General features: G+C 31.2%; 3 protein-coding genes across 4 annotated transcripts; 2 read left to right on the top strand and 1 right to left on the bottom strand.

The window, feature by feature from the left end:
- Window positions 1-574: 574 nt before the first annotated feature.
- Window positions 575-4,461, top strand: LOC130890823 (multiple coagulation factor deficiency protein 2 homolog). Its single transcript, XM_057795177.1, has 4 exons — window positions 575-856; window positions 1,402-1,579; window positions 3,926-4,148; window positions 4,302-4,461. Coding segments are annotated over exons 1-4 (525 nt in total). The 5' UTR covers window positions 575-854; the 3' UTR covers window positions 4,424-4,461.
- A 2,392-nt stretch (window positions 4,462-6,853) lies between these two features.
- Window positions 6,854-19,129, bottom strand: LOC130890822 (serine/threonine-protein phosphatase 6 regulatory ankyrin repeat subunit C-like). Of its 2 annotated transcripts, none has more exons than XM_057795175.1 (3): window positions 18,904-19,129; window positions 16,157-16,341; window positions 6,854-9,661 (listed from the first exon to the last, which is right to left on the bottom strand). In XM_057795175.1, exons 1-3 carry the CDS (start codon window positions 18,940-18,942, stop codon window positions 8,329-8,331), a joined length of 1,557 nt encoding a protein of 518 aa, XP_057651158.1. In that variant the 5' UTR covers window positions 18,943-19,129; the 3' UTR covers window positions 6,854-8,328. The 2 variants fall into 2 exon arrangements, with proteins under 2 accessions (XP_057651158.1, XP_057651159.1); XM_057795176.1 differs by lacking the exon at window positions 18,904-19,129 and adding an exon at window positions 18,556-18,657.
- Window positions 19,130-19,821: 692 nt separating this feature from the next.
- Window positions 19,822-22,053, top strand: LOC130903563 (uncharacterized). Its single transcript, XM_057815745.1, has 3 exons — window positions 19,822-20,576; window positions 21,453-21,566; window positions 21,733-22,053. Exons 1-3 carry the CDS (start codon window positions 20,495-20,497, stop codon window positions 21,891-21,893), a joined length of 357 nt encoding a protein of 118 aa, XP_057671728.1. The 5' UTR covers window positions 19,822-20,494; the 3' UTR covers window positions 21,894-22,053.
- Window positions 22,054-26,842: the final 4,789 nt, after the last annotated feature.

A 26,842-nucleotide genomic window follows, 5' to 3' on the forward strand; every position in this document is an offset into this window, starting at 1 on the left:
TCATCTTGCCAAAATTTGCTTGGTGTATGTTCCTCTTTAATACATATTTCATCTAAATAAAAAATATTTCTACCTCTGTTTCTCATTTCTACAATTATCTTTATGTAATTTCCTCGCCATTATTTATTGGTAAAATCTTATGATACATGCATTCATTAATCAAATCTTTTTCTATTGTTTTGTACCAGCTTATGGTTATAGAAGACCGAAAACTTGTATTAGCTTAGGTACATTTATGAAAAATTTAGGATATATATTGATTATTCTGTGTAATAACATTTAAAATGACCACACTAAGTTTTGCATTAGAAATTAGGTCTTCTTACTCTCACGAACATAAACTATATATAAAGTCTATATAATAAATGAAAATTAAACGGAAAATTATATTAAAAAATTCTAATATCACTTAGGTTAGAAAGGTTTAATATATTTTACAAATATTCAAATACGCATAATTTTTAATTCAAGTTTAACTGATTCAATAATATTTTTATTAATATTTTTACTCTTCTTTATTACTTATTACTAATTATCTTTTGAACGCCCATGTTAGTAACATACTTTATGACGGTTTATACTTTAATACGTTTACATTAAAATATAGTTATTAATTGAATATAGCTGTTTTGTTTAAAACTTCCAATAAACAATACCAGAAATTTAAAAATCAAGATTTTTAGGTTAGTTTTCAACTTTCAATACATTTTGAATAAATTTCGAACCATAATATAATTATCCTGCGCGCATAAAATTGCAGGCGCAGGAGAATTGATCTGTTTTTGCAGTGAAAATGTGAGTGAGTCCAGTAAGGAACGGTTTGTACAAATAAAACTTTACATCTGGCTCATATAATGTAAGTTGAATTATCTCTTTACTAACAACACAACATTGTTCATATATGTAGCTTTATATTTTAATATTCAAAAATACATAACCTTGTTTTCTATAAGTAGATATGTATATGGAATTAAATACCTTTCTTTAAAATGAGCAGAGGGATATTGGTGAAACTTAGATGATTGTTGTGAAAGTTTTTATGATTACTTGTAAGTTTTTATATACGGGGGATTTACAAAAATATTTGGATAAACAATTCTTATTACAAGTTTTATGAAATTTTCAGGAATAAACATAATTTATATAACTTATATGAAAGGACAATAGAAGGATACTTAAGAATTATAAGTTGATTGATATCGTACGGCTCAAATAAATAACTTCTTTATTTTAATAAAGTAACCATTTTAAAATGTCTCTATTTCATTTTAGTATTTGACTTTGAAGATATTATTAAATTCACTATATATAATACCACTAATCGAACAAAAAATCATTTGTTTCCATAGTTTGCTCAAATATTCTTTATTTTATGAAAGTGTGAATAATATTATATTTAAGGTTATGGAAATGTCTCAATTTACTATCATTATTTGTTGTTTACACGGAGCCCAGAGGTCCACATCATCCTAGAGGCGAAAATATTGTAAAAAGACATGTTCATTACACTCCTAGTAAAAATGCTAATGAAAAATTAACTGAAGATATGCAGTTGCTACATGATAAGGAACACATACAGGTAAAATTGGCGAATTCTTAATTTTTAACACATCGAGAGTTTTCAAATAAAAATTTTCGCGGTCCCAAGTGAGAAATATAAAAGTCTCCACGATTTTATTGAATTTTTTATATGTATGGAAGGTTAAAATTGTTGTTCTAATACAAATTCTGTAGATATGCTCAATATTTCCCTATTTTTAAAACTTTCAAGACAGTATATTTATTCTCCTGTGTTCATATATTAGTCCAGGCGCTAGAGGTAGTTCAGTATGCAAAATCCGAGTTACGGCAACTATGACTTACACCCGAGACCTAAATAATGACAAAACACTTCTTCATCTATGAAGACGTTGCTTTGTTAAGTCGTCCTTTTGGTTTGTACACATAAAATAATAGTATTTTCGTAAATTCCTAGTGTCTGTTTAAAGTTACTGTCTTGAAAAACGTTACAAATGTCGTTAGAAGGGGTTAATTTGAAAAGAAAAACACCTAACTAACAATTTAGCTTATTTTACGATAAGTCAAGTGATTTAGTGAAACAACCAAGGTCAAGAAATCTGTTTAGTATTAACGAAGCGGCAAATAGAAGAAAAGACAGCATTAGAGAGAAGTTAATGATCCAGACTTTCCAGAACAATAATTTTCATGGCACCAAGACTGTTTAGTCACTTATATTAGTGAGGTGAAAATAAGGCGTTGAGAAATTGCGTTATATAAAGAAGAAGAAGAAATGTCTGCTCCAACTTCCGAAGCAAACATAAAAGAGCATACTCGAAAATCTCGTTCTAATTAAGGACATCGGCAGCGTTTAAATGCATATTTTATAAGAAGGTAACAAGAAACGAAGATATGCATCTACATTTATGTTCCGAAATTTCAGCAGTGGAAAAATTTTTAGTACTGCACGTAGACAAGAAGATCATGTGTACTTGTAGTACTTCTCAACGACCACGAAGATTTATTTGCTATGAAAGTGAGGTATCACATACATTGTTACCTGAATTATTTAAAATTACCGAGAAGTTCTCTGATGCTAGCCGGTCGAACTTCAAATCAGATCCCTAAAGACATACTTATCTATGCATTTGACAAAGTAATAGATGAAATTAAAGACCAGTTATCAACACATTCTTTTGAAGTGCGCTTCTTAGTTCAACGACTCGCTGTACTTACAAACATTGAGGGTGCAGTGATCGAAAATCGTGTTGATAAATTTGATGAAAACTAATCGATCAAAATCATCATTAGCGTTTATGGGAAATATACCATCGACGGAAAAAATACAACATGTTCGGATCATCAATTCAAAAAAAGCAAAAAAGATTGCAAAAGCATTCCGTCAACAATTAATAAAAACAGAATTAATACCTAGTGGATATTTACGTGATGAAAATTTGGTTTAAATATTACATATTAGAAAATGGAAAATAGTTACAAACATGGGGAATGACGAAGCCGTCTTTAGCAGAGTCATTAATTCCACCATGTAAATGGACTGCTAATTGTCGCACTAAGTCTTGTAATTGCAAAAAATCAAAATTGTTTTGTATTCCATTATGTGAATGCATCAGTAACCAATGTTAAAAAAAATGAATAATTTTTTACCTACTTTAAGTACATTTATGCTTGAATTCTCAGGTTTTTCATATATAACTTCACTTTTTGGTTTTTTTATTACTTATGAATCCATCCTCACTTTTACAATTAGAAAAAACTGTAAATTATTACGGAAATAATCACTAAAATGATGTTATATTATTTACTCAAAATATTCCATTTACGAATAAGAAAAGAGGTGGTAAAAAAATTGACCAAAAAAATGACCGGCAAGATCCACATTATTATTCTTTGACATTTTCTTCACTTAAATCCGTTTTCGAAATTCGGTACTCCCATTAAGCATACTCACTTACCTCTAGCGCCCGGTCTATATGTTGAAAGTATGAATTTGAAACTAAATAATTAAAATATTTTCAACAACTAGCAGATGGAACATTCTTCGTGGTAACAGATGGCGACATATTTCCTGTGTCAGATTTATATTTTGAGTGTAGCTTCGAAACAATGAACCCCCTCGATTTTGCTGAACTTTTTAACAAAGCCAAAGATATTTCCTAAAAGGAGTTTTACTGACAAAGCTTCGGTTGCCATCCAATCCCTTTCAAAGTTATAACAATAACAACAAACAACTTTTTTCCCTACAATCAATATTTCCGAGAATATTCAGTAAAATTTTTATAATTTTGATGGGGTCTAGGGGGGCGAACGAAACTTTGTCGCTGAAAATCCTTTCAGGGATTATCTCTTCTAATAAACGAAAAGCATTGGTAAACATTTTTGGAGCTTTATCCTATATTTTATCCAGGAACACTTGGAAGATTTAATTCCCGACCCGGATTTTTCAAAAATGTCCGACGCAGAATTAGAGTTCTACTATTTTCAAGTACACGATAGCGATAAAAATTCAAAATTAGATGGATTGGAATTGTTACAAGCTATTCTTCATACTGATGAAAATTATGGGTACCAAGATGATGATGAGGAGCACGTACAACACGATGATTCTCCAGATTTTAATTATTATGTTGGTGAGTACTTAAATAATTTGCAATCTGTACACAAGTCACTTTGTTAATCAAATATTGTTTCAACAATTTAGTAAAAATTTTGTTTCAGTATTCCATAAGGTTAAGAAATAATTGTTAAATATATTACTATATTTGATTTTTTACTCATTACAGAATTAATCGATCAAGTATTAGAAGAAGATGACGTCGATCACGACGGTTATCTGAGTTACTCAGAGTACGTTTCACAAAGACGACTGCAAAATAAAAACGCCGTTAAGAAAACGACAAGATAGTAGCTTCAAAATTCCAATTAATAAAGTGTTTATATTAATTATGTGTCATTTTTTATTCCTACGATTTAATCCTCCATAATAGGGCTTTTCAGAAACCCAAATAGTTAATCAGCTGATTGCCGTTCCTAACAGAAAACGAGTTGCCGATCGTCGACGATTCTGTGGAAACTTCAAGCATAACCTACAAAACATTTAATATTTACTATGTCATTCAGTTGTATAATCGATTTTTGGTGTGTAAGATTAATTATTGTCAGCAATTTACCGATACACAGGATTTTTGCACAGAAATGTAATATAACAAGCTATTTTTCTATATTAAAAGTACGAAAATTGCAATCCTCAGCATCTTGTCAACACACTAGTGTAGAAAGTATCATAGAGTTGTTCTTGGTAGCTGCACGGGCAGAACTAGTTCAGGAAGTGTACACTAAAACGTTCTTTGTAGCAGAACCAGCGCTAATGTCGCTGTTCTTAGTAGCAGCGCAACGCAGAATTAGTTCACCCAGTGCAGTGTACTGTTTGCACGGGATCTTGAATCAGTTTAGCCAGTGCAGTGTAATCTGGAAACGGTGGGACTACATCTTCGTCATCGGACGAATGTAAAATATCAAAAAGTCCTAAAACGTTTTCCAATATTCTTAATACTACAAGATCTGAACCACATCAAATAACCTCAAATACAATAATCAACAAATGCTTCATTGCTCTTTGCACTATATCGTTCTTTGTATCCAATCGAACTAATTCTACACACTCATGGTACATACTACACACTTGCACTGGTCTAGTTGAGTACAATTCAAGTGCAGCTACCAAGAACAAACCTCATGTCGTATGATTATTAGGTCAGGTACCAGCCGTTTTGTCGTGGAATTTTGATAATCAAGGTCGATTTTCTTGAAAATTGGTATGAAGGTAGTATTAATAACCTTCAAAATCCACCCTGTTCCGAAGGGTGCTTCTGCCCTGGAGTTGAAAGCCACCCCATCTGATAGATGAAAATTTATTTCATCAAAATAAACTCGAACTTTCATTGAAAACACGCATATTTTTTACCGTCTTTCATAAATAACTTAAAAAGTTTTAATTTTTTCTGCAAAATCATCAAGAATAAAAAGTAGCTAATAAAAAACAAACAGAATCGTTGTTTAAGGACATCTGTAAATTCAATAATAACTGAATTATTGCTCGTTGAAGGATAGCTATTTTTGGGGAAATCCGAAATTAGAAACCTTCAACCTCAAATAACTGGAGATTGATGAAATTTTAGGAAAAAATTAAAGAGATCTTTTTCAAAGCACATAGAAAAATGATTTTTTATAAAAGTCTCTATCCTGCCGTATGCAATCATAGGGCCAAGGATAAAACGGTGGTATTCTTATGTATTTTGTAACGCCAAATCCAAATATGCTTGGAGTTTTTGCGAAAAACTGGTACGTTTTTTTTAAAATCGCAATTATTTAAGCAAATTATGAACAAATGGTTTTTTCGGATTCGACAATTTTTTTCATGCAAATGTAGCCCATTTTAAGAAGGTCTCTTGTCAATTTTCCGTACAATGCACGTACAATCGACGATTTTTACTAACTTTCGAAGTCAATAAATTATGTCCAACTGAATATCTTTTAAATTTGAAAAATTGTACTTGTTCCTTGAATCTTATTCAACAAATTGGTATACTTCGATATTAGTGCAGGTCCGGCGTTTGGCACTTATCGCGATTGACAATTAAGCGCTTTCTCAACGCTGCAGCGCGTGGCGACAAGCCTCAATCACCGCGAGCCGAACGCAGGCGGTTATTTTTTGGTTATTTCAAGAAGATATTGCACAACTTTGGTTAGTATTTCTAAATAGATAATATTCTTTGGTGTTAGCGACCCTCACATGAGTATTCACGTCTAAGTAGGAGTCGCTATTTAGGAAGCTGAGTTTTCACGTTTCAATGGTGCTCGTGTTTGGGTATTCAGCCAACCACTTAAGGGAACACTTTGAATAATTGCTACCGAGATTTGAGAACCGCAGCTCTTAACGAAGAACTTTTACCGTCTGAGAACATTGTTTTTGCATGGCGCTTAACCTAGCTTGTACCACGCACCCGTTTTTGCCGTACAGTTTGTACCCCACTTGGTAATTACCCGTAGATTTTAACGCTATTGGTATCGTTGCTTTTTCCGGCTAGTTTATTTATATTGATTTAAAGGATCTTAATTTTTAATAACGAAAATTGTGTTCAACCATCCAGGACAGCAAATAAAATCTGGCTTCAGCGTATTCATCATCAACATTTTGACCCCTGGAGTATTTTTTCGCTGAAGCTGTCCGGAGTATAACACGATAAAAAAAGTGGCGTTCGAGAAATCCGATACTTTAAACAACACGTAACGACGAAAGAACGTTAATAAAAAGCAGGAAATAAAGTACAGTAAATTCTTATTACACATTTTAATAAAAAATTTAATGCAGGTGCATTGTTTTTTGTATTAACTATGGTTATTCAGTCAGATTCTTCTTTGTACAAAAACAGAGTCAATTTCCACTAGTCTAATTACAAGATTAATTTCAAAATCTTTAAAAAAAAGCACAAAATTTTAAAAAACATAATTAAAAAAAGTAAGAATAAACTACAGAATCATTAAAATATTTTTTATATACTAAAATTACTATGTCTGTTGATGCCATACTGGACACGTTCACGCTATAACCACACCAATATTCAGAATTACACTCTCTGTATGTAAACAGTTTATCTTCTGAAGATGATAACTTGGTTATCGAAACGCGCGTTAGACAGTGCAATTGTGAGTGTTGGTGTAAACAGTGTATTCAGTGTAAATACCACCAACGATTCTTGAAACACCATCTTAAAGTGGGTTGAAACAAGTGAAAACAGATAGAGAAGAAATAAGTTGAAAAGACGCAAGCAATTTAAAAAGGAAGCAATAAAAATAGATTGTAAATTTGAATGCATTATTTAGAAATAATGATCAAAAGCAATAGGGAAAGGTCAGCAATTGTAGAAAAATTATAAGTAACTAATGGAGAATTTAATGCAAATAAGAAAAAGCGAAATACTAAATAAAAGAACCAAAATAGATATTCATAAAACAACGATAGAGACGATACTGATGTATGACGAAGAAACCAATGACGAAAAGAGAGACAAGGAGTTAATAATAGCGGAAAGAAAGAACAGTAAAAAGATAAAACTGAATATAGACAGAGTATGCATTATGAAATAAAATACAACTTAAAGGGGGATATATAGTTGAAAACTAGGACAATTATTATGGAAAACAAGTTAAGATACAGTAGGACGCTTCAATGGAATCCACCTTGATAAACTAAGAAAGAAAAAGTTAGATTAAAGTGGTTAAGAGAAGTATATGTATGAAGTTGCCTTACTGGACACGTTCACGCTATAACTACACCAATACTCAGAATTACACTCTTTGTAAAGGTAAAGGGTAAAGGTACACAGTTTACCTTCAGCCTCTGAAGACGATAACTCGGTAAAACATAAATGAAAATGCCACAAAAATTAAGACGCAAGCAATACAAAAAATGAGCAAAATGGTTATTGAAACGCGCGTCAGACAACATAATTGTGAGTGTTGGTGTAATATCATTAACGGTTTCAAAAACTAGTTTATATGATAAAAAAAACGGAATTCAAATCATCTAGCGGTGATAATTTAAAAAAAACAACTTTTTCATTTAAAAAAACGAAATCAGATGTTAAGGGTTCAAGTGAACCATCCAATTTTTTCAATTGAAAATTATGTATCTTACATAAGAATTTTAGGAAAGTTAAGGTATGGTAAGGCCCACAAAACGTTGGGAAACACTGGTTTATATGATAAAAAAATCGGATTGTCCGTACAAAAATGAAAATTTTTGTATTATCAAATATTATAAAAATAAATGGGTTGTTCCCACCTCAATATTTTTTTATAAACATTATTAATGTCCAAGTCATTAATAAAGGTATAAAATTGCGATGGGGTGAAAAAATTATATTTATCAACTATATACTGTCTAGTTTTTTCTCTGGCTAATTCCAATAGAGAAGGTACCGTCGGTACCATATAACTCAACCTTATACACCTTTCGCAATGTTTATATTTTCTGACGAGATCGACCAAACAACTATCCGCGCTGAATTCCAACGTTTTCAAAACAACATCTACGTTATTCGTTTGACGATAATTGCTGTTAACTAAATGACAGATGTATCTTATGTCACTTCGAATATTGAAGATATATTTAGGGATAATCCATTCTACACAATAAATAGGGGGATAATCTATTTGATCTATGTATAGGAAATACTTGAATAAATCACAGTATCCGAAGTAGACGTAAAGATCGTAAACGAATGGCGCAGAGAATCTGCAATCGTACTGCAACAACGCGCAAACAAATTTCGTAATCTGATTTAAACCGCTGTCGTCGACGGTAACGTCTAGAAAGGCGTTTAAATTCACGAATGAATCGAAACAATAAGCCAATCTTTCGAAAACATAATCATCGGAATGTTTTAAAACGATATCGATGTATTTCATCACGTTACGTCTGCGCACTTCATCAGCGAATTGACCGAACTTTCTTGGAGTATTCAATTCTTTGCGCGGTAACATTCTCCATAGTTTTTTGAATATCCTGTAATTATTTCTGAACAAAGATTGTATTACATCGTCGATAGTCGGTGACGTACCTTTGGATAAAATTTGTTTTAAATAAGGACTTTTGTACGTCAAAGCTAACGTTAGAACGGAATCCTCCTCGCAACCGATATCATTGAAATCGTCGGTGTAATCGAATAACGCGTCTTGTATTTCGGAATTTTTGCACATGATGGCTTTTATCAACGGTGTACGTTTGTAGATGTTTTTAACCGTAGGGTCGCAATTATAATACAACAACATACACACTACTTCGAGACAATTTAAAGAAACAGCGTTGTAAATAGGGGTGTTGTGATGTAAATTCAACATATTTAAATCGGCGCCGTTCTCGATTAACAATCTCATTATCGGCGGATGTAATACCGATAAATGTAGAGGAGTGTTTTTCATGCAATTCTGAGCGTTAACATCGGCTCCTTTCGCAATCAGAAATGCGGTTATTTCCACATATCCGGATTGTGCCGAATGAAAAATGGGAGTTTGACCCAATGAATTTTTAGCGTGTACCGAAACTTGAGGTTGATCAATCAAATACATTACGGATTTTAATCTGGAACAAAAAAAAAACGGTTTTATCCACGACTGTTGTATTATACATTATACTTCTGTTTGCTCAATCTTAATAATAGCCATTAATCACGACAATGCCCAAGTAGTACAACTAGTTTTATTATCGAAAAATAATCGTTTAAATAACAATTTTCGGAAGCTGAATCTTACTCAAAATAGCTAGAAACACGTTTATACATTATTTAAATAACTCTTATGATTCGACCGTTCTACTGAGGTGGTGAAAACGTTTACAAAAGGGACAACCTGTACAATCTAGGTAGCAAAATTGATTTATTCAATTTTTGAACAAAAAGGTACTATTTGGTTAACTCGATAAAATTTATGGCTTAGGAAGTATGTATGTTCACCATAAAGAGACATTCTGAAGAAAATTATTATAAATTCTAATTATTCATTAAAAATACAAACAAAATCAAAAAATTTTTGGAGAAATAACGAATAAATAAATAAAGATTTGTTTTGTATTCGATAGTATGTAGTACAAATGAAACAGATTAATAATAGGCTATTTGCAAAATTTGGAAATTAGTTTAAAATTATAGCTTAGCATCTATTTCACCCCAAAAATATATTATTTTAAGAAAAATAGATTTTTTACGTTAGAGTTTTTAGAAATGAACTTGAAATTGACCGCGAAAAAGGCCAAGATTGTCATGGTGTCTTGAATGACATCACACCTCGCGAAACAGCTGTGTTTGTTTATAACAGTCAATTGTGTTTTTTAATAAATAATGAATTCCTCGTATTATAAATACTGTATAGTGCCCCAATGTGAAAGTACGACGATAAAAACGCCAGACAAATCATTCATATATGTACCAAACAATAAAGAAATGCGAAGAAAATGGTTAAAAATGGCAAGGAGACAAGATGCTCTTACTTCATCAAGATGTATTTATATTTATTTATAAATGTACAAAATTTGTCATAATATACCACACATAACATATAGAATGTTATGACTTAATTAATTTATTTTATACAAAGGAATACAAAAAGTTATTGAAACTTTGTATTCCTTAACCTCAAAATCAGTTAAGACTTTTCATTCCACAGTGGGTAAATGCGACTCTCTGACTGGTAACTGCTAATTAAATAAGACTTTGTTTGTTTTTCACATAATACTTACATATAAGTTTTAACACTGCGGACTTTCGATGAACAAACGTAGGTGTTCAATGCAAAAAATTTGTCAAGCATAACTGCGTCAATTTTGGGCAAATTACTGCAGTTTGCTTTGTTAAATCCTGATTCCATGGCAAATTATACCTGTCTTTCAAGGTTAAACTAAAATCGAGCTTTATTAATTTAACAATAATTCCTGAAAACTCGAAATATCCTGGTTACTTTATACGAAAATGACAGCTACAACACAGCGTTTCCCGAGGTGTTACGTCACGCTTTTCTGATTGTTGTTTAATATCACGTGCTTAAACGCCTCATTTTGTCGATTTTATTTTCCAAAAATATTATTAATCTTTTATTATTTTTGTGGAAAAGTTGTTTTTTATTTACTAATTATCATGGTTAATCATTGGAAACTCACAGCCATCCGATATATGCTTAGTGGAAACAAGCCTATTATTTTTCATTTAGTATCTACTGTCAAATAAGCTATTACGTGATATTCAATTAAAAATGGCAAGAGACTTAATTTGTTAATGTCAGTTTGCTGTCAATCTTTTCAAAATTCGTCATGTATAATTATCACATCGTATTTCAAGTTTCAATACGGTAGAATTTATCTGCCGATATGCATTTGATGTATGGTTTGGCTTCTATTAACTCGTCAGAACCCAGAAGGTTGTATACTGAATGCTTTCCGGGCAGAACTATACCCGACTGGGTGTCCAACCAAAAAAACAGTGGAAAAGGTCAACACCGACCTATACAAACACTAGCTTTAGAGAAAAATGCATTAGATGTAGTTGTTGATCCCACAACTAGCGTAAGCAAAATGTCACTACCATTTGACGCATCAACAACAACTATTCATAAGATTCTCCAAAAACAACTTTTTCACCCTATTCACATCCAGAAAGTGCATGCCATAGAAGTAGAGGATTATCCAGCAAGACTCGTTGGTTTCTAGATACACACCGAGTTGATAATACATTTGTTGGAAAAGTACTGTTTACTGATGAGGCTGGTTTCACACGAGATGGTTAGATTCATTACCATAATTTACATTTACGGGCAGATGAAAATCCTCACGGTACAGTTCAAACAAAGCACCAACATCGATTTTGTGTTAATGCCTCCGTAGGAATAGTATATCCATATTTTTTTCATAAAAACCTGAATGGTCAGCGATACTTAGCATTTCTCCAGAATGATTTTCTACCCATGTTATCTGATATTCCTCTAAGCATTTGGTTTTTGCACGATGTAGCCCCTTCCTACTTCTTAAATAATGTAAAAAATCATTTTAATACCATGGGTGGATTGGTCGGGGAGGTCCATTTGCATGGCCACCACGTTCCCCTGAATTAAATACAATACATTCATTGTTTTGAGGATATAATTTAAAAGCTTGGTATATGCAAAACCAGCTCACACAAAGAACGAAATGATCGATAGAATAAACTTCCATTGTGGCGCTATAAGACAGAATCCTGGAAAGTTCAAAGAAATATCCTCCTGAGACTCCGTAAGTGGGTAGAACAGCAGTCTCACAATTACATTGTCTGACGCGCGTTTCGACAACCAAGTTATCGTCTTCGGGGACTGAAGGTAAGCTCAGTCAGTGTAATTTTGAGTGTTGCTGTTAACAGTGTGTTCAGTATGAATATCACCAACGGTTCCAGAAATTTCAACTTAGTCGTAAGCTAAGCAACTAAATTTTTCTACATTTCAACAAGTTTTTTCAATAAATAATTACAATTCATGATAATTTTCTTCAAAATGTTTCTTATTGACGAATGGTTTTTTCGGCATGTACAATGATCTAAAAATCTACATATCTCCTAAACCATAAATTTGATCGAGTTAAAAAGTTTTTGAGGAAAAATCCATTGGAAAATTCATTTTAGGTACCTTCAAATTACCTGTAAAAGTTACGGATTATTAACCATTGGGCTAGAGCCGCCCTTGGCATTCAGATAATAGTCAAATACACTACATGGACATTAAAAAATTGTGTTTTCGCAACTTTGAATGCATATAACTCAGAAATGAGAGGTCGTATGAAATTTTTTTTATTTCTCAGCATTATTTACACGTCATCTACTCACTTTCGAATTTTTTGCAATAAGTCTCGGAAATATTTTATATTTTTGGCAAATGTAATTATCGTTACGTCTAGCTACTATAACTAAAAGAAATGTTTATAGTCCGGTCAATTTAGACATTCGAAGTTACATAAAGTCCCAACAAGTTGAATTTCAGTGAAATTGTTCAAAACATAATTATAAACAATGTCTAGAAGTTCCCCATCATTCCCGTGTATGGAAAAAATTTTATTCAAGGTCAAAGGTCAAAAAATGAGTTTTTCGCAATTTTCAGCAAAACGGTAAGTTTTATCATGAAAGTACTTCAGACAAAAATTGTAGATCATAAAATTATCTATAAAAAATATATCAATACTTTTTTTCTTACGAGCCACCGTTTCTGAGATATAACGATTCAAAAAGTTATGAAAAGTTGTACACTTCTAGACATTGTTTATAATTATGTTTTGAACAATTTCACTGAAATTTAGCTTGTTGGCACTTTATGTAACTTCACTCTCATTTTTTGGTCTAAATTGACCGGACTATTTAGGTGATAAAACACAACCCACAACTAAATTTCTCTCTAATTTTCTAATGATTGAAAGCAGTAATTTTTCTTCGTAATATAATTTTCTCCTTTGCTTTTAATCTTTAGGAAACAAACCTAGCCATGAAGCACAATTTGAAAAAACAAATTATATCATTTCATCATACATTATTGTTATAGTCTTAAATCAAATAAAATTAATTCAAATAATCTACCAACTAAAATATTGTCCAGAGACAAATTCTCGAATAATAGTAGTTTTGGTTTTTAAATGAGGATTTAGCTCTTTCTATGTTAACTCCCATCTAGCAGGCTGTCGTCGATTTGACGTCTGTATCTGATGTTTTTTTGGTCAACTGACGTCAATGTTATTAAAAAGACTTGTCGTGTTGAAGTCATTTATATGACGTCAACACGTCTTTACGAGAAGACGTTTATAAGTCATTGTTTTGTACTGAAAAAAAGTGTTAATCGCTTTTTGCAAAATATATATTAATTCAGGACAGTGAAATTTTCCATGATGATGATGATGATGAAATTTTCCAATAAAAAAAATTGACATTTACACGGTATTTTAAATGCGTTATGCCTTATTTGAATGATAACTGCGTATAACATTTTTTTGGTTATTTTTTTTTAAAATAAGGTTGATAGCTCGAATTTAGATTTTAGTATTTTTTAATGTGCTTAAAATCTTGAAATTTGATTTATAAGTCGATGTAATTGATTATTATTCGTTTATATAATAGCCACGTGACTCCACTGTTGTCAAATCGGCAATGGGATCTGAATTTTTATAAATTTTATTTTTTCTTATTAAACATATAAACCATAAAAATATATTTTTTTTAAATAATATTAGTTTTATTTTTAATTTTAAATTTACTAAATACAATTTGTGTGATAAATTAACTCCTATATGAAATGTAACATTTAAATATGACTGTTTTGTCATTTTGACAGCGATAAAAACGCCTGTTTCAGTCACTTCAATGTCAGCCCTGTCAGTTAATTAAGTATTGTTGATAATTGATACTGAAACATTACAACATGAGTCGTTTTGGGGAAGATTCAACTCAACAAATGAGAAAAAATATAAAAAAAGCAATCCCGCAATTTACAAAAAATACAATTTATGGAGTTTTGTACGAATTGTCGAAAATAATTCCGTTACAAAAAGTAGCAGATATATATTAAAGGATTGAGCCTGTAATATGAAGAAGAGGAATGGAGAAGATTATAAAGAATATGCAGTTTAATCAATTAGGAATTCAACTGCGAAGATGATTCAAGAAAAATATTTCAATGAATACAATATTAAATTTGATTCTTTTGCGAACATAACTTTTAAAGAAGCTCGTGATGCCAGAAATAGTAAACGGAAAGAATTACAAGTTATTCCAGGGGAAAAAGTAAGTTCTGTAGGATTTAACAAAAAATATATAGTAAAAATGACAAAATTGTGGAATATAGGCAACCCAGAGGGTTACAAGATAGATTCTTTCACATAGCTTCTTATGAATAAGTTTGGAGAGAGGGTGAGGCTGCAAACTGTAAAATTTACCATTTTAAAGAAGAGAAAAATCAAGATGGAACTTGGCAGACAGCAAATGGATAACAAAAAATGAAATGGACGAAGGTGTTTGTCCCGCTACATTGTTTTCAACTCCAAATCCCTTTTGGTAAAATAAAATATCTAAAAATTGGTACAAAAACGTTCCACTGGGTATTAATATGAATTCTACTTTGACCAAATATTCCGCAACTAAAATTCGACTCGACATTATAAATAAAAAAAATAACCATCATCATCTTCTATTAAACTCTATCTCCAAATTGATCCTTAACATCACCAAAATTAAAATGAATATTCAACATGTGTGAATACCAGAGAAGAAAATTTTGAAATCAGTACACCAAACCAAACAATTGTGTATTTAGTAACTGTTCATTTAAACAATTTGATTGTATCGATATAGATAATTATTGTTGTTGTTCTTTCATATATTCGGTCGTTAATTTATCTTGCCAAAAACACTCGAGCTTCTCTTTTAAGGATAAATTTCTATTTGTAACGAAATAATTTTGCCAATCAGTAATTCTTCGGTCTCGCGATTTTGTCAGATGTCAGTTTTTCGAGCAAAATTACTAATTGGCAAAATTATTCCGTTTCAAAAAGAAAAATTTATCTCATAAAAAGAAGCTCTTGTGTTTTTACTGTTATTTTCAATTTTCAAATTCAAAATCTCAATTAAATGTTAGTAAATAATATGTGAAACAATGTACAAATATTTTATATATAAATTTACAGTTACTAAGACTAGGAAGGAAGTGGGTTTCAATTTGATTTTTCGAATTTATAATCTCGTTGAATTTGAAGAAGACAAAAGCATCAGCGTCGTTATGGAAAAAACACAAAAACGCGTGTGAGTTGCCGTATTTTGTTTTGATAATATTTTATATCTCTTACATGTTTTTTTTAAATCATACTCTAAGAATTGTCAAAATAAGAAGATGAAACATCCATTAAACGTCTAAACATGACGTCATTTAACCTAACAATATAAAGTTTAAAGAACGTCATTCTTACGCCAAAATTTCGTCAAAATGTCAAAAAAGTAACTTCAAATGTGACGTCTTTCAGATGTTAGCATGCTAGCGGGCTGTTCATGGCTAAGTGTAAAAATAATAAAATAATAATTTTAGTTCTAACTTGTTGCGAATAGCAGCTACATGTAATGGAGTATTTCCAAATTGATCATGGCTATTGAGACCTCCTTTCCTTTTTTTGTATCTATTGAGCTCTTCTATGTTTTCGGTAAGAGTAGCTCTCAGCACACCATTGAAAGATGCCGTATCATTGTAATAGGAATTTTCATTTTTGTGATAATAAAAACACTGAAACAATAAACATGCATTATACTCATTCTTATAGTGAATTATAACTTTTACTTTCAAAATTTGATTGACACAATTTCACAATTTTTTTAATGGATTAAATTATTATGAAACGATTGAATTAACTATACTAAATACTTCCATTCATATTAAAATAAATGCTGAGTATATTTGAAATATAAACTTTTTACGTTTTAATTTTTAAAGTAGTCCGGATTTTTCTAGATGTAATTCGCGTTACTTTTTATCGATATTGTATAAATTTTAGCAATATACAATAATCATATACGGCAGAAAAATTCACAACAAATATACGAGGATGGTCCAAGATGTACCTGGCTTGACCTAAAGATGGCGGTAGTTACTTGAAACATAGCACTGTATTAGAAAGTACACGTTTCAAGATTGAAGACGCCACGTTGTTTAGTATTTCTTGGGCAGCCATCAATAGTGACCGTCATCAGTGAATTTGTAAACATCATCGTTATATGATACAAGACTCTTATTTGAAAGGCATTAGCCCAACCTATATAAATCTAGACTAGATTCTACTCTATGTGAGTTGCTACTCCGTTATCAACAGTAAAATATTGGGCAGCTGAACTTAAACGTAGAAACGAAAATGTAGCAGAAAATCTACAATTAGTATCTACAGTATTTGCTTCTTGAGTTGTTCAAAAAGACGTAGCTTGGCGTTGTATGCGAAGAATGTTCACAATTTCATTGAAATGAATGACAACAATGTTGACTTGTGGTCTCTTTAAAGATCTCACAAAAATTAAATGGAATTGAAAAGAAAGTTAACAGTTTTAGCCGAATAGTTTGATATTTATTCCGCTCTTCTTGCTATTGAATCGTTGATATATGATAACTTTTGATGATAAATCTTGTCATCAATAGTAATAATCTATTCATTAATAAAATTTATAAAAATCGAATGGTAGACCGACCGATAGTTCTATCCAGAAAATTTCTTCATTTTTTGCCTTGGTAAAATAAATATAAAAGCTGAACTAGATTCTACTCTGGGTGAAACTGCTCCTTCGTTATCAGAAGTAAAATATTGGGTAGCAGGGTTTAAACCAGGTCCTATGACCTGCGAAGACCAGCATACCAGTGGTTGACCAAAAGAGGTGACGATTCCAGAAATGTTGAAGAATCTACAGACTGAAAGTGCGCGAGCTAGCAGACATAGTAGGCATTTCAAAAAGTGCGGTACATCGCATTTTTACTGAAAATTGGACATGAGAAAGCTGTGTACAAGATGGGCGCTGGGTTTGCTTACAATGGAACAGAAACAGCGTCCTCATAACTATGGCTGAAACGTGGGTCCATCACATCACACCCGAAACAAAAGAATAATCAAATCAATGCACTGAACCGGTTCCAAAGAAGGCAAAAACCGTTCCATCTGCAGGCAATTTTATGGCGTCGGTTTTTTGGGATGCGCGTGGGATAATTTGCATTGACTATCTTGAAAAAGGAAAAAATATCAACGACGAGTATTATGTGAACTCAATGCAACGTTTTAGCGGAGAAATCAAGCAATTTGACTAAGAAGAAAGTGATGTTTCATCAAGACGATGCACCAGCTCACACATCCGTTACCGCAATGGCCAAATTAATGAATTAAAGTTTGAATTGCTGCCTAATCCACCTAATTCGCCGGATTTAGTCCCTTCGAATTATTTTCTGTTCCCAGACTGAAAAAAAAGGCTCGGTGGTCAAAGATTTTTCAACAATGAAAAGGTGATGTAGACAGTTAATGACTATTTTGAGGACATTGATAAAAAGGGTATCGAACTTATTAAACATCGCTGGGAAAAGTGTATGGAGATGAAAAGAGATTACGTTGAAAAATGAATATATTTTTTTTGTCTTTGTTGGGCCAGGTACTTCTGGGACTATCCTCGTACATTACCTGCACCTAATAATTCTAAACTTATTAAGTGTCACTGAAAGAGTATCTACAAATATTCCTTCTATGAATCAATTCCATTTACTTCAACCAAATTACTAATGTTTCAAATTATTATTTATTGTTTCTTCTCTAAATACGACAAATTCATGTTATTATTAGTCAAGCAATTACCTAGTCAAAGTAAATAGCGCAATACATGTTTAATAGATGAAATTAAAATATCAAGTAACTAGTCAACAGCACAACAAATTTGTTTCATATATTTTATGATTTTCTCATAATCATCTACTTACGTTCAAAAGTTAGGACCAGTAATTTGAATTATTCTACATGTGATTATCTGAACATATTTATGCTAGTAAAACTTTACTTCTAGTAATTTTGCAAGGTATTAGAGTTAAAAAAAAACACTTTGATTGGTGTGGTATTTTTAAACGCTAATTTAGTATCGTAAATAACTATTCAATTTTTTGTAATTAGTAAATACTGTTTTTACATTAAAAGATAGAATCTTTTATTGAAAAACATGAAATGAATTGCTATAAAATTATAAATTTTTCTTTTTAAAAGTCGAAATTGTTAGATAATATGTTTATTCAAATAATTAAAATTATATACAAAAAATGTTGAACAATACAAACCGCTAAACTATTGTAAAATGTTTCATCAACCTCGGCCATAATTAGAAAATGTATTTTTTCACCATTACATGCAATTGCAACTTATAATTCTACAAAACTGTTACTAAAACGGCTACAAAAAAATAACGAAGTACATTTCAAACTAAAAAACAAAACTACACGGGACAAAAAGTCTTTCCAAATATTTTGACATGACAAATAGATAGTAGATTTTCAGCGACAAATCCATTTAGTGTCAATATTCATTTAAATAAGGATACCCAAATCTCACATTGAAATAAGTAATAATGGATTGTGATAAACGCAGGCATAATACTTTATTTTTATTTATCAATAAATTAATAGTAATATCACAGAATCAATACTAAGATATAAGTATTAATTCTATGGTAATACTCTATTATGAGGAACTATTTTTCCTTCGATAATCCAAAATTGTTCCGTGATATTGACATAACATTATTAGTAGCGTTTCTTTTGCATAAAATCTCAGATAATTTGAACCCAATCATTTATTCTAAGTCTCTTAATTTCTTTTCAAATCAGATGAATGAAAATATTTATGTCCCTAATACCTATTCAACACAAACCTTTGTTTCAAATAAATAACTCAGTTTCAGATTATTTGACAGATAACTGGTTTTATCTGTTTTTTGGCTTGCGCCTATTGGTTAGAATCGTGGTTAAGATTTGTGAATTCATTTTTATTTCGTTCTTGTGGTTTAATAGAAAAGTGAATTTTATATTAAAACGCAATGAGTGTCTCAGTTTGTCATTCTATTAAATATATAAATAAAGCTATGATTTTGTGTATTAATTAATTCTTATAGACTGTTGATATTTTGTAAAATATCGGATTATAGATTTATGGATATTTTAAAATATAGTTTGATATAAAAGAGAAGTAGGTTATAGGTTATGTATATTTGTTTAATTAACAAGGTATGAGTGAGTGCATTGAAGGAACTTCAATTTTCAATATATTAGCCCTGTTAGGACATTATTTCTAATGAAAAAGAAGGTGGTTAATGTGTTCAGATATTTGCTCATTACTAAGATTACCTACAATTACAATGTGATTATATAACAAACTTCATCAGTAATAATCTAAGAGCTTTATTGGTTATAGAGAATCATTCATGTTTTTTTCATTTCATATCTCAAATTGCAAGATGAAAGGTCAAATCACACTTTTCAAATAAACATTCAGAACATATTTATCTAAACACTAGAGAGTTTATTTAATTTATGAAATTGATGAGGGTATATTGCTTCGAAAATAAGCAATTTAATAAATAAAAACAGTGTGTTTTGAGATAAGTTACTAAGAAAGTGATAATTTAACTTTCTTGTTTTTCTGTAGACAAATAAGTGCAGTATTTTTTTTATTAATTCGAAAACATCAATCATTAATTTAAATAACAAACTCAATTATCAATAAAATAAAATATATTGGCGAAATAATATGATAAATATTATTTATTACAAAATACAAGGTTATGATCTATAAGAATGAATTGTGTCATGAAAGTTGATCAGTTAGTAAGTAGCTGCTACTGGAAGTAGTTAGGTAAAAAAAATTTGAGGAAATATGAATTTAACTGTTTTGACAATATTCTGTTTAACTTTTGCTACATTCGTATCAGTGTCTTCCCAGGCTTACATAGGAGCCGGTAAGTCCATAAAAAAATTTGACAATATTATATTTCTAGAAACACAAACATTGCTAAGGTGAATTTTGATGTACAACTCTTCACGAAAAGATTTTAAATCAACACAGTATTCTATAATTAGAAAGAATTTTCTTAGATTTGTGCGAATCCAAAGAAAACCATGAGATTAAAAAACAATTCATATCTACGAGGTGTGGCTATCAAATAGACTAGCGATATAAAATATTTTATTTGAATATTATATATATTTATTATCACACTTTAATATATAACCCTCTTCTATCCCTACATCGCTCCATGCGAATCTTCCATTATTCTAAACAGTACAGGAAATCTTTTTCTACAAGGTCGAGTATCGCTTTTTCTTTCACAACTTTAATAGGCTCAAATCTTGTTATTTTTGATGCAGATTTTACCTTAAGAAAGAGGTACAAAATCCGGTGAATAAGGTGGGTGCTATGAAACTGGAATGGGATGGTACTGACGAACTTCTTCAAAAATTTCATCCGTTTTGACGTGGAAGGGCGACTCAACCACTCCAAAATACTTGAAAGCGACAAACATTTAATACCATACTTTAAATTTCGAATATTATCTTGTTTTTCATGATAAAACATGATCCATTGGAAAATTTGTGAAATATTTGATATAATGAACTTAATTTTTATATAAACTTTAAAATTGTACTATTAGATCGCTCTAAGAAACAACGCAGATTTATCTTTTTACCAAATGTGGTATTACTAATATTAAAACCAATTAAAAAAATTATTATCCGAGGGTTGCCTTCTAACTAAAAATGTATTGACGTTCGTGTGGTTTCTTATTGAGCTACAAAACTTGTCAAGTAATAAAAGGAAATTTATATATTTTCAGCACCGGTTTGTTATGGTAATTCCTGTCCTGTAGAAACGACTCGATGCAAAAAACATATAGAATCTTCTGATCAAGGGTATTTACGAATTACCATAGATTGTCTGGATATTGTTGGTAAGTCAGAGCGTCATTTCTGATAGAATGTGTATTATATTAACTTTCTGTACCACATGGTTTTGGTTAACGAGTCCAACTAAACCTAACCTAAAATATTTGAGGGTGCACAACCATAAAACCCAATTTTAATGTTCAAAACAACTCATACAAAAATTTATTTTAGGAGCTAGTTTGAAGGAATATTACTTCCAAGAACCAAGTTCTTTGAATCCGTATACTAAGTACGAGAGTACTTCTTACTCGGATATTACAACTAATTCAAATCTACCTTTATGGAAAGGGAATGAATTCGAAAACTTAAGACGTAATGGTTACTTTTATTGATTATATAAAATTGATTTGAAATAAACGCCAATAAGTTATTTTTAGAAATAAGTTTTCCAAAAAATGTTCAAACCAATATTTGGTATTTAATAATTATATTAATGTATGAATAAACTCTATTTTTTAATTAGTTTTATTGAAATAAATATACTGCTCTTGATGATGTTGTTTTTGATCATTTTACCATCATGCGAAATGTGCCTGGAGGAACTTTATACAAGGTTTGTGACTCCTTGAGTATGGGAGGTAGCCATCAATGTCACTGTTATCTAAAAAGAATAAACGGAAGAATGGAATCTCAACAAAGCATTGAGTTACTACTTTTATAGAAAATGGTATCTATTAATAGCTGAAGATTGAAAATTTCGAATTGAAACGAGTTTTATAGTATAAGAAATGGGTTAAAAAAATTGGAGATAAAGATATTTAGTAATAGTGAATAAAAAAACTCTCATTACTCATTTAGCTTCTATGTCACACTGAAATTTTTAGAAACTAATCGATAAAGAAGCCTCTAACAACTCTTTAGAAATCCTAGATCATCTTGAGAATGATCTTAAGCCCAACTTCAAAAACCTTATCTAAGACAGCACCAAACAACATCTATCCATCTAATTCTCACCACCTTTTTGAGTAGGAGAGAAATTAACACAATAAGGAGACTCCCATTAACCACACTAGTCTTGCTCACGGTTATATGATCTCTAGAGAGTCGTCCTGTTTCGTTCCTTTATCTGTTAAGCTCATTATCACCGATTGCAGATCATGAAGTTACTACTTTTCTAGAAAATCATACCTATTAATGGCTGACGATTGAGAATTTCGTATTGAAACGAATTTTATAGTATAAGAAGTGCGTTAAAAAATATTGGAGATAAAGATATTTAGTACCAGCGAAAAAAAAATTCTCATTACTCATTTAGCTTCTACGCCACACTGAAATCTTTGGAAATTAATCGCTAAAGAAGACTTCAACAACTCTTTAGAAATCCTAGTTCATCTTGAAAATGATATTAAGCTCAACTTCAAAAACCTTATCTAAGACAGCACCACACAACATCTATCCATCTAATTCTAATGGTAGTTTCTAAAAATAAAGTATTACGGGGTGTATCAATCACTCACCCACTTTTATATCTATATAAAAACGGACATTATGCTTAAATTCATTTTCTTCGTCTTCATAAACGAATTGAATCATTTAACGTTTGGTCAAAGAATATAATTGATTTCTGGTCTAGTTCTGTCTTAGGTTATATTTATTTTTTCTACGTTTAATTTTTGCTAACGTTACCTAGCAAAAATTAAAAGCGTTTAGAGTTTGTGATAGCGCCAAAGAACGATTTCACTAGGGTTTTACAACATTTGTTGGTGCCTACTAATCTAACACATACCAGCGAATTAATTTGAAACTTAACCTTAATAGAGTACTCAACTGTTCCACACAAGTTGGAGTTTCTCAAAGATACCAAACTGTACCACAAAATATAATCCAACATAATTAACGTTTTGTGATATTTTTGTGATAGTCATTTATGTAATTTTCATGTGTCTTTTTTCTATGCCAATTACCGACGTTGCCGAGGAAATTTATAATTTTACAATGCTGGAGTTGGTTCTCTTCAATTTCAAAGCAAACAGTTTGATAATATCCACATGCCTGAATAGTCTACAGCTCAACACCACTTCAGTTAGTTAAAACTTCTACAGATAGTGGTTTAGCTGAACAGCAGTGTTGCCATGTACCTTTCGTCAAATTTCACAAAAACCTGATAGAGATATTATACTTTTTATACTGAAATAACGAACATTATTTTTGTTGTTGGCTAAGTATAGAGATTAGAGAAATTCGACTTTTTAAAAAGTGGCCATATGAACACGGATAATACAGAGTATCGGGGACGTATTTAGACAAGACGTCTCCCGTATTAACCATAACGCAAACAAGCGTTGTTGATTGGTCTATAGTCTGTGACTAAATGCGTTACCTTTTCTCGATAGCAAGTATAGATTGTCCTCGAACTAGATGCTGATGTACCAAAGCAAGAACCCATTCAGCACAAAAGAAAACTGAGCAGTTGCTATTTGATTCTACTTAGATATTAAAAACATCATTAATTGCGATATTTATGTCTTAAGCCATCGTTATGTGTATGCAAACTATAGTTGCTGGTTTTATTGCTAATGAATAACACTTTCTATTGGTTTGCTATGAAGGTGTCTGCCATATATACAGCTGAGCACTGATCTGAGCATTCGTGCGATATCCGTGGCTTGTCGGTTTTTCTGACAAGAAAGTGCAAACAATGGATCGGCGACATTCGCGCACGTACACGGGTTTTTCATTTTTCTTTAACGCACGTGTTTGTGCGCGTTCGAGAACGAATGCTCAGGTTAGTACGCACCTTAACGTGACAAGTTTTTTTCTATGAGAACTTCAAAAAGAATAAAAAAAGTCCTGATGTTTCACAATAATTTTATTTACAGAGGATATTACAAAATAATTAAACCCCAGTGGGAATGTTTTTAGTTAGTATTTTTGATTTTGTCTGCCGAAGAAATTAATTCAAAAATTTAAGTAACTACACATGAAACTGTCTTTATATTTTTCAATCAAAATAGCTTTTAAAATTGTGTTCATATTTGTGCAAAATATCGTTGAGTGCAGATTGAGCTCAAATAATTCTAACTAGAGACTGTTTTCATCTGTCTCTAACAAGTTACTACTAAGCCTTCAAATGAGCAGCAAATTACTATTCAAATACTTCAAGTCTTATTTCAAATTGACAACACTGTGCAGGGTTGTGTCCGAGTAGCGTTTACAAAAGATGGACAATTTTGTTCTGGTTGGGGACATTAGGGCAGTTACTTTAAAAGCAGGACTCAAAACAGGACGTAAGTCGTGCTAATAACTATTACATATCTTAATCATGCAAATTTTTTTTAGTTTAAGGATACCTATCTTTGAGGAGAAGTAATGATGATGAAACTATTTCTTTCACCAGGTGCTATTACTGTTAAATCTACGTTTCAATAATCCCACTTATTGTATGTTTGTTATTTTGTTCTTATCAATGACCTCAATATCAAACAAATTCGTGCATATTTATAAAACCGAGTAAATTTTTGAATAGTCAGTAAAAATTCTAATTATATTTATAACCTTTAACCGAAACAGTTTTCCAGAATAAATTTATTCTTGTAAAGTCGAATGATTAACTGAAAAAAATTGCTCAATTGTTGAATAAACTAAATTATTATCATTTTCAAAAGCGTACATATTATTTTTTTTAAAGGGTATAATTTGATTAAAATCTGTCGTGACTTAAGCTAAATTGAAATTAAAAGAAATTGAGAAAAAATATCAGAAAAAAAAATGATATGAAGATGTAATAACACAAAAAGATAAATGAACTTATTCGGATGAAATGGGAAAAGGAATATATACATCAAGAGTGCTTACAAGCTCTAATATATCCGATTTAAAAAAAGCATGTTTTTTATGACAAAGTGTAACTCAAGACAATGTTGGATTGTGAATACTGCAATACTAAACCTAGAAACTGAAACCCTAAGCTCATTTACTCATTGGGAACCACCTAGTTTAATATTACACTGGGATGGCTCCTTTTCTTCACTTTGTTTTGCTCATAATTTAATAGGTGTCTCTGTCGTCATAGTTTCTTTGGAACCAATCTTCTTCTTACCATTCTCTGTTGACTTCTTTATCTTTGAGCACGATTATTATATTGGCAATCTCCTCACTTTCCGATCTTTTTCAGAAAGCACAAGAAATGTCTAGTTTCGCTGCTGCATCGGAGAGTTTCTTGTCTTTCCACCCATGTATTTGTTCCAATTCTCGTTTTCTCTTCATTTCTGCGGTGATCAACCCTTGTATATCCGTCTTTTAGAAGATCTATGAGACCGTGTCGTCTGAGGTCTATTCGTTGCGGTAAACACTGCATATACCCAGGGCATTCCGTCGTTATAGAAATTCAATCTTCTGTTTACACTCAAATTGTATTAATTCGCCCCAGATTTCAGCTCCACAGAGCAATATAGCTTCGGGAGTCTGCATTATAAGTTTCCTTTTCATAGGCGAGGGGTGACAACTACATTACTAGATAATTATAATATAATAGGAGTAGGAAAGTAATTGATTAGTGAAAGAACAGGTTTAATTTCTATAAGAATCATAAACCAGGAAGCACTGGTAACGCGTGGTTCCATATTCTAGAGTGCACAATGTAAGATTGCGCTCTTAAACCATCAATCGGGGTTAGTAGGTTGAATGATCTTATTCAAATATTGATAACTTGATCTGTTGATAAGTTGATAAGTCTCTGTTTATTTCCAAGATGAATTCATCAATAACTAATTAAAATTTTGAACCCCTCGAATATTTTGTTTCTTAACAATAACATTACGAGGGTAATTAACCTGTTTTCTATGATTCTACTTCCACGAAAAGTTTTATTCGTTTTCAATTTCTAACGCCAAATATAATTATGTTTAAAAGTTGCACGCAAATATTGGTCATTTTATTAAAATTCCCGTTTCGACATAGATTATTACATTCGCGAGCTACAAGTGCACTGATTTTATGTGCACACGGCCGGGAATAATCTTTGAACATTGCTCTAGACGACAGCAGTGAATGGGACAGGGAATTGATTAATCAGATTCAATATTTCGATGTGCAGTGAATGAATATATCATTGGATAGATTTTGAGTTTTGTTACGAAATAATTGATAATTTTTTTTGAATGTAAAGAATTAGTAAAATAATAACAGGAAAAAATTCAATTAGTTCTTCAATTGCTTTTATCTCTTTTTAAATTAATTTGTATAAAATTGATGTAATAATTCAAACAAAAATAACGTTGGGTTTGCTTTTTGGTTGGAAGCCACTGGTTGAAACACGTAATATCTTATGAGCGGTATTTAC

The sequence above is a fragment of the Diorhabda carinulata genome, chromosome 2, assembly GCF_026250575.1.
Source record: "Diorhabda carinulata isolate Delta chromosome 2, icDioCari1.1, whole genome shotgun sequence".
Lineage (NCBI taxonomy): Eukaryota > Metazoa > Arthropoda > Insecta > Coleoptera > Chrysomelidae > Diorhabda > Diorhabda carinulata.

Coding starts and splice junctions, on each gene's coding strand:
- LOC130890823 (XM_057795177.1), top strand. Junction 1,580..3,925: donor ATGATAAGGAACACATACAG/GTAAAATTGGCG, acceptor TATTTTATCCAG/GAACACTTGGAAGATTTAAT. Junction 4,149..4,301: donor AGATTTTAATTATTATGTTG/GTGAGTACTTAA, acceptor TACTCATTACAG/AATTAATCGATCAAGTATTA.
- LOC130890822 (XM_057795175.1), bottom strand. CDS start 18,942: ATGGCCGAGGTTGATGAAACATTTTACAATAGTTTAGCG. Junction 16,342..18,903: donor CATTTTACAATAGTTTAGCG/GTTTGTATTGTT, acceptor TTATTGTTTCAG/TGTTTTTATTATCACAAAAA. Junction 9,662..16,156: donor GTAGCTGCTATTCGCAACAA/GTTAGAACTAAA, acceptor TTTTTGTTCCAG/ATTAAAATCCGTAATGTATT.
- LOC130903563 (XM_057815745.1), top strand. CDS start 20,495: ATGAATTTAACTGTTTTGACAATATTCTGTTTAACTTTTGCTACATTC. Junction 20,577..21,452: donor CCAGGCTTACATAGGAGCCG/GTAAGTCCATAA, acceptor ATATATTTTCAG/CACCGGTTTGTTATGGTAAT. Junction 21,567..21,732: donor AGATTGTCTGGATATTGTTG/GTAAGTCAGAGC, acceptor AATTTATTTTAG/GAGCTAGTTTGAAGGAATAT.